This window comes from Phaethon lepturus, unplaced genomic scaffold (genome assembly GCF_000687285.1).
Source record: "Phaethon lepturus isolate BGI_N335 unplaced genomic scaffold, ASM68728v1 scaffold11675, whole genome shotgun sequence".
Lineage (NCBI taxonomy): Eukaryota > Metazoa > Chordata > Aves > Phaethontiformes > Phaethontidae > Phaethon > Phaethon lepturus.
The window spans coordinates 1-8147 of NW_010539888.1; the positions used below are offsets into that span (position 1 = coordinate 1).

The 8147-nt window shown below is 38.4% G+C and overlaps 1 protein-coding gene across 1 annotated transcript in view; it reads left to right on the forward strand.

The window, feature by feature from the left end:
* Positions 1 to 1834: 1834 nt before the first annotated feature.
* KDM5A (lysine (K)-specific demethylase 5A) overlaps positions 1835 to 8147 on the forward strand; it is a 47704-nt gene continuing 41391 nt past the window's right edge. Inside the window, exons 1-4 of the mRNA XM_010287269.1 lie at positions 1835 to 1906; positions 2940 to 3062; positions 5310 to 5480; positions 5970 to 6104. Coding sequence (XP_010285571.1) covers positions 2943 to 3062; positions 5310 to 5480; positions 5970 to 6104 — 426 coding nt within the window. The 5' untranslated portion in view covers positions 1835 to 1906; positions 2940 to 2942. The remainder of the gene's footprint in view (positions 1907 to 2939; positions 3063 to 5309; positions 5481 to 5969; positions 6105 to 8147) is intronic.

Below are 8147 nucleotides of genomic sequence, written 5' to 3' on the forward strand. Positions count from 1 at the left end.
CCTGCGGGGCGCGCCGGGAGGTCTGAACGGGCCCAGCGCCTCGGTGGCAGAGCGGTGGGCGTGAGGACCTGGAGAGCCCCTTCCCCCACACCCGGTGCTCGCTTGGGGTGTCGTGCGTGGCCTTCCGTAGGCCTCGGTGGCCGTGGCGGGGACACCAAGGAACTTACACAGTCTCTGACCACGGAGCTGGGTTTTGTAGAGGTTGCTTTCGAGCAGGTGAGAAGCTAGTAGCGCGTGGCGGTGTCCGGGACTTCACGCTCCTTTTACTTCAAAAAAATACATATCCCCCACAACCCACTTGTGAAAAGGTATTGTAGGTGAAATGAGGCGTTTGCTCAGGGAGGGGGGTATTTCTTTTTAATGGATTATTGTTGATAAGCATAATCTTTAAACGGTTAATAGACGCGCCGCCAATCTGTTTGTGCAGGGGAGTTATGTTTACGCGTAGCAGTTTAAAAGGTAGAAGCTTAATCTCTCTGATGACTTGATCATTATTTTATGATGACTTGCCCTGTGATCTGGTAAACCGTTCAGATGGGGACATCAGGCAATTTGGCAAAAGGCAGTTAAATCACTTCATAATTAAAGTACAAATAAACTTCAAATACAGCTGTAAAATGAGAAAGTTGAAAATACTGAGAGAGAGGATGAAAAAACCTGAAAAGAAAGCGTGTAACTGAGAACAACTTGGATACAGGGGTTGCTGATTAGATTTCATGATCCTTCCTCTCCTTCTGACCTGTTTGTGTTGCTGGAATCTGTTTAGTTGGTTTAATGACATGGTGAAAACTTGACCTCCAAGGGGCTGCCCTTTCTAAAATAAGCAGAATGGCTTAGGTTGAGAGGCCACAAGAAACTGATCCAGATCCTGTTCATTGAGAATAACTAGAACTTTCCTGGCCATTGAACGCATTTGTATTTCTCCATGATTGCTTAGCTGTTTGCATTGCAGGGTTTTGCAGGATGCATGTGTCAGGTTGATTTGCAACCTGCAATAAGGACTAAATCAGATGCCTTATACTAACCTTACTGATTTATTATTCTTTTCCATATTAGAAGCTGTAAATATTTTACAATTGTGCTTGAGGCCTTTATATGCTGCAGCAGTGCAAATAATAAATATTTAGTGGGACTTATCCATCTGGAATGGGGTGTCCTTACTCTGTTGTATTTACTGCCATGTAGACAATCTACTATAACTTATGTTGTCTTAAAAAGTACTAAAAAGCTGAATTATACTTGTTCGGATGTTGTAACACAGTTTGGAGAGGTGGGGCTAGGAGGCACTTGTGGTTGAACCGACTGCTGACTGTGGTCAGAAAGTCATTATTTAAGGCTGCATTTCTGTTAAAGAATTGGACTCCTGACTGGTGGTCTTATCTTTATTGAAATGACTGTAGGCAAACATGAAAAAAGTTAGATGCCTAATTATGTGCTTTATTTAGCATTTGTCACTGTTGATGATGAGAATTTTGCAATGTGTAGGATATATGGAACTGTCTTTAAAGTAAATAAAAAACCAACAAGCTGCAGTGTATCTCTCATTTTATCTCAGTATGAGATAATGCATACTGAAGCGCTTTGAACTTTATTTTCTTTTATGTTTTTAATTCTGTGAGGATCTCTTTCTTCAAACTAAAATTGTGGGAAGAACATTATTTTAAAAGCACAAGAATGTTATAAAATTAGAAAATTATATCACCAGTTGTACTAAGAAACTAATGTATTATTCAGAGCTTGTTTACTCGGACAGTGTTAGGGTCTTCTCTTTTGTGCATTTTTTGAGAAATTTCTTGAAGCAATAAAATGCCCTTCTGTCTCTGTTTAGGACTGGCAGCCTCCATTTGCATGTGAAGTACAAAGTTTTCGTTTCACTCCACGAATTCAGCGCCTGAATGAACTGGAGGTGAGCTTTTCCACTGTTGATACAATTTGGTATTTGCACTGAAAGCAGTAGGTCTCCTTACTTGAGATTTGCATCTTGGCAGGTTTCTGGATGGGGGAGACTTTAGAAACCCATAGACCACATCAGTGTTTATACTTGGCAGTGGCAGAGTTCATATAAAATAACTCTCCACGGCTTTGAGAAAAGTCTGGTTTTTATTTTATTACCCAAAATAACCACAAGAGTCTTTCACATTCAACTGGAAATGTCGAAAATGAATGCCAAGTACCATGTTGTGTAGTAAGAGCAGCCAGTGTCTAGCCTTCAGAGCTCCACAGGCAATGAATTTTTTTCTTAAAATATTTACTGCTGTTCTGAAGCTCCTGGTTGCCTTATACTGTCTTGGTAGTGCCTTGTAAGCCTTAAAATGAACTTTTAAAAATCAGCTTATTATAGTTGTTTAATTTGATGTTTAAAAAATGTATGGGAGTTTTCTTGAAAGCAGTACGAGTACCGTTCTGTCCTTTTCTCTACAACATTTCTCAAAACCTTGCTCTGTTCATATACCAAAATGTGATGTATCATTTGGCTTGTAAATGGGTCTCCTTATGGAAAGTGATTTGAATACTCCAAAAATACTCATGAGAGGAGGCCCTTCTGCAAGTTTAAGGCATATATAAAACCTGTTTGTAACTCTTGCCCCCCCACCCCGCCATGTGTATTTTAATAATTGCTCTCATGTTTCTCCCTGGAATGCTGATTTTTCATAAGTATGCGTTTTGGTTTCAAACCAAGACATAGGTAGGAGTTTGATTTATAGGTTTTTGAATGCAGAGAGAAAAGCATATACAATTCTCAGTTTGTAAAGATCTTTCTTTTTAATCAGTGTTTCTATTTCTAGGTTTTTTTACATGAGTGAGAAATATGTCACTTGCCAAGTTGCACTTTGAAAATGTAAACACTATAAAAACTTGTCATGTTTTTTCTCAGGACTGTAAGGTATTGTCATGCTTATTTTGTGACACATGTGTTTGCCTTCCTTTATTGATTGCAGGCAATGACAAGAGTGAAGCTGGACTTCTTGGATCAGTTAGCAAAATTTTGGGAACTCCAAGGATCCAATTTAAAAATCCCTGTGGTGGAGAGAAAAATACTGGATCTCTATGGTCTGAGCAAGGTGAGTAAGCAATTGTAGGCCTTGGTCAGACAGAGGCCTCATGTTTCATTCAAGCTCAAGAAGCCAAGCAACAGGGAGGCCTTGTTTTACAGCATTAATCTCATTAATATGAAGGTTAAATGAGAGTGTGGAAAAAAAATACAGCAAAAGAGATTTTTAAAAAATTGAATGGTTATGGCAGACACATCAAGCACAGTTAAATCAATTGCCTTTGGTTGAACTCTCTACAGCATGTATTCATTACCTTGTATACAGCTTGAACATCCTGATGTCAGCTGGCCACTTGCTTTTTAGTTCTCCTTTTTTACATACGGTAGAGCTGCAGGAGTTTTGAGATGGTTTTTGAGAAGGCAATGGAATACTGTGTGCAGTTCATCTCCTGACCTGACGATTCTGTAATGAATTGTTTTTGTAATTCCTCCCTCCTCTCTCCCAATAGAGATTCTCCTTTATGACAAGAATTTTGGCGAGTTTATAATGTCAACTTCTGGAATAATTATTTTAATTAAATTCCAAAACAGGTTAGGCTTAAGGTTGGCTAGAAATTTATACTGTTATAGTTGTGTTTGGTGTGGGTTTTTTCAAAGTTTGCACACAGATAAAATCTCCGTTGGAATTTGCTTCTGCATTGGTAAAATATATGTACTGTTATAAACTTATCTGCTAAGGATGGATTATTAACACAAACAGGTAGCTTTCTTCTTGCAAGGTGAGAAATTAAGATATGGTAGAGATAAAGAATTAAGATAAGGCAGTTCTAGTGCTTCTAGGTTAGAGCGTCAGTTTCCATTCCCCATCAAGATTTCTTTCTCAAGTAAAAATGTAAAGATCTGAATAGATTTTATTTTTAAGAAAAGAAGTCATAGTCTTTTGGACAGTCTGGAATTGCTGGTAAAATGCAGGGAAAAAAGCTGATAAAATGTCTTTCACTGTTTTTTTCCTTTTCATGTCTATGGTAGTTTGCTGGGATATGCAGACTATCATAGTGATACTGAGAAATATCTGGGTCACTGTTATGAGCTGGAATATTTTAGTTTACTACAGATATGCAGGTCTAAGTTTATTTGGTCGCTTAGTGGCTTCTCTAGCCATTGTTCATGTATAGATAATTTTAGAAATCAATTTTTCATTAATTTTTCACAATTTTCTTTGGAAGATAAGTTGAAATTTAGGAATAGTTTGACGTAAAATGGCTTTTCTAGCACTTCGCTATAAATATGAAGAAAAATAATGATCATTAATATTGTTCTAAGTGTAGCTATCTGATTATAGGAGAAGCCGGAATTAACTAATTTATTTGTCAGCGTTAACAGACTTTTGAATTTATGTCAGCCTCAAAAGTAAACCATAAATTTCACTCCAATAACAAAATGCTTTTGCTTTGAGGTTTCTGACACTGTGTGAAACATTAAGCATGAAATTTGGCCCTAACATGTAAAGAAATGTAATGCAAAACTACTGTTGTAGAAATGCTATTAGTCTTACAATAACATAAGTGAAATTACAATCCATTTGGGTTTTAAGCTGCTTGGCAGTGCAACTGTAAATGGAATGGAGGCATTGAAGATGTGTCCAGTGTTTCTGAGGAAGCAACTCATATGCGGTTATGATCATTGCCTGGAGGCAAATGATCTGTCCTTTTTCATTCTATGTATGTATTAGTTTCATGTAAACAGTGGTAGTTCCATATGTGAATTACTAGAGTCAAATTGAAATCAAGTGTAAAAACCAGACTGAGTTAATTGGAAGGTAAATTCAGTTTCTCCCCTTTTTACAGTAGTTTCTGTTCTATTCAGGTTTTGAGAGAGTTTCTGTAACTCTGAAGTTGTGAGCTCCCAACACTCCCTTCTGCCTGGGGTCTGTTAGAACGGGCTTCACTTCTGGCCAGACTTGTGTTTTGCATCAGAGTACAAGTCTGGTGAGAGTTAACTTTTCAGTTTGTTCTGATGGTGGGGTTTGTATTCGTTCCAACACATCATAAATCTTAACTGTTGGACTCCTCCTGTCTAGGACAGTACGCAATTTACATTTACTAGGAAGATTGTCATGTTAAATGTATTCAGTAGTGAGGATGAGTAAGTGCTTAGTTATTAAAGTACTAGTCCTTCAGGAAACAAAAACTAAATTTAGGGTTCTGTCAATTCTTAATAGAACCTTTTAACATTTGGTTGGTTTAATTGATTCTTGGTTTATGCAAGGTGGTGAGAGCAGCTCAAAACCCTTAACTTTTTTATTTATGCGTTTCAGATTGTTGCCGGCAAAGGAGGCTTTGAAGTAGTTACTAAAGAGAAGAAATGGTCTAAAGTTGCAAGTCGGCTTGGCTACCTGCCAGGAAAAGGCACAGGGTCGTTACTCAAGTCTCATTATGAACGGATCTTGTATCCCTATGAGCTCTTCCAGTCTGGGGTCAGCCTTATGGTGAGACGTTTCTCTTTCATGATGTGAAGAGGGGACCCAAACTGCACATAAATGCTACTTGTTATTGCATATGAAACTAGGATGTAGCGTTTATGCTTTTAGAAGCTTGAGCTATGTAAACAAAGCTAGAACCACCCTCATACTTAGCTGTGACCCAATAATGCTAGAAGTTGTAACGTGACCTTGTGTAGTTATTTTCTGATAGTCATTTCTTTATAGGACTGAGGCCCACCCTATTGGGAAGAAAAACAAGGCAAAAGATGATATGATTAATTGGAAAGATGTCTTTCTCTTGATAAACTGACAGTTGCAATTCAGCTTCCTTATTTGAAGGGTGCATGGATTAATCGGCCTCTTGTCAAAATGGCGTGTGTAATGCTGTATGCTTTCACTCATCCTGTTTCTTAGCAAACAGAATGATTCACAGACCATGGAATGATTAGCACTGCCTGATCAATCAACCTGGTGTTCTGTGCTCTGATCCTCTAGGGCATCCAAAAGCCAAACTTGGACCTTAAGGAAAAAGTGGAGGCTGAGGAACTCAGTTCAGATGCCCAGGCTTCCCCAAAGCAGGCTTCAAGAATGAACGTTGTGCTGAAGAGAACCAGGCGCGTCAAATCCCAGGTACCCCTGCTAATTGACAGTGAGGGACAGAGAACACTTATTCCTTCTACCAGTGCGGCAGCCTCTGTCTGGCTGTAGGAGCCTCCTCAAAAGCACCACCAGGAAGCAGGCTTCATTCAAATAAAATCCAGAGAAGGATGTCTCTCTCAGTCCTGGTCTGCTTATGGTAGATGCACTGTTTATCTGTTTAAGCTTTTAAAGGCTCCTTTTTTATTGACAAGTGGCTCAGGTACCTTTGCAGTGAATATATCTGTGGAAACTAAACAGGTAAAAAGCCATTTGTGAAATGATGTTGAAGTTTCTGCTTCTGCAAAGTTCGAAAAGTTTTTTTTTTAACTTTTTCAAATATGCCCTTTAGTTACACAAATGCAAATATGTGTAGCTAAGTCTGCTAATTGTGGAAATTGCACTTGGGACAAATTATCTCTAGCTGGACAGACTGTTTTTCTGAAGAAATTAAATAGATATGTGGGGAGATGCTCAGCGATGTCTGGAACTGTGTAGGATTTCCACAGTTTTTCTACTGAAAAGAGCAGTTTCGTTTCTTCTGGATTAGTGGTGTTACAGGAATTTGTGATATTCTACTAGGTGATATTAAATCCTGGAAGTACCCCCCCAGTAAATCTCAATTCAAACTGAATCACCACCATTTAAAATGCTGTATCATTAGAAAGAATCTTGGAGCTTGTCCTGATGGCTTCATTGCTTCTATTGCCCTATTTAAAGCAGGCCTTCACCTTTTGACAGATTCCTATTGCAGGCAGCATCCTAAGGCTCTTCACAGCAGGTCTAGTGGCTCCCTGTTGGCCAGTCAGCAGGGAACATGGGCAAAAGCTGGATTAATACGCAACAAACGTACTACTTGCTTGATGCCATCCTAGACTTACTTTAAGCATCATGAAGTTTTTTCAAATGTTCTTAACTGCTTTGTTCCAAATGTATCTTTCTTGTCACTGAGGTATTTGAGTATCCATTTTCACACTTTTCTCTGATGTCATAATTGATGTAGACTGAATTGTCTTTTTTAGTCTGTTTTCTCAGCTTACTGAAGCTGACTTGATGTTATTTATCGTAGACATATAACAGTGCGTCACAAAGGCAGTCCCAGAGATCTTACCAGATCTCTTGAATCAGGTAGTGTTAGTGACCTATCCAGAAAAAATGAGAATGCTGAAGGAACTGAAGCAGTCATTCATCGTGTGGAATTCTGCTTTGAGTTTGAACAAATCTTGTGCGATAATGCCTGTATGACCCTTTTTTCATACATGGTATAAAAGTATTGCTATGTTGTTAAGATCCTGTGGGATCTTTTCTCCTGCTGATTTCAGTAGAATCATGGTACTTCTCATTTCTCCTTGTTGGAAAAAATTCTGTGGTGATCCGGGCACAGTATAGCTGCTTCATTTCATTTAAAGGGGCTGCATTTCAGAAATGAGAGAGGTGATTTTACTTGGATCCTCTGCAAAAGGTAAATACATATATATATATTTATATACATATTTAAATGCCTTTTATTAGGCCTGTAGCCATGGTGTCTTTTAAGCATTACAGTTATTAAAATGGCTGAAAAGAGTTCTTTAATGCAGGAAAAAACATACTTGCATAGCCAGGAGAAGTGTTTTTTTGGCTGTGTCGGAAGCTGTGTATAACTCTGAGTGAACTCTGGAACTGTATTTAGAAACATACATTTGTCCTCAGTAGCCCCAAATTATAGAAGTGTAAATATCTGGGGAATGCTGAGAAATTCTTCCAGATTTCACTGCATCTCCTTATTATAGACAGGACTTTGTTTATTGTTTGAAGTGCATACCTGGAATTGTACCAGAGATGGTCTTGATAGTCTTCAGAGAACAGGTAAAAACAAAAACAAATTTTTAGAGAAAGTGAAAAATAGGGAATGAGAACTCTCCTTTGCGAAAGATGGGTTGGGAATCTTTGGACGCTACAATCAAAGTTCAGTTGAATACATTGTCCCTGAATAGGAAGAGGATAATTTGGTGACGAGAGATTCTGCTCAAAAATAAACTTAATACTTCATTCTCT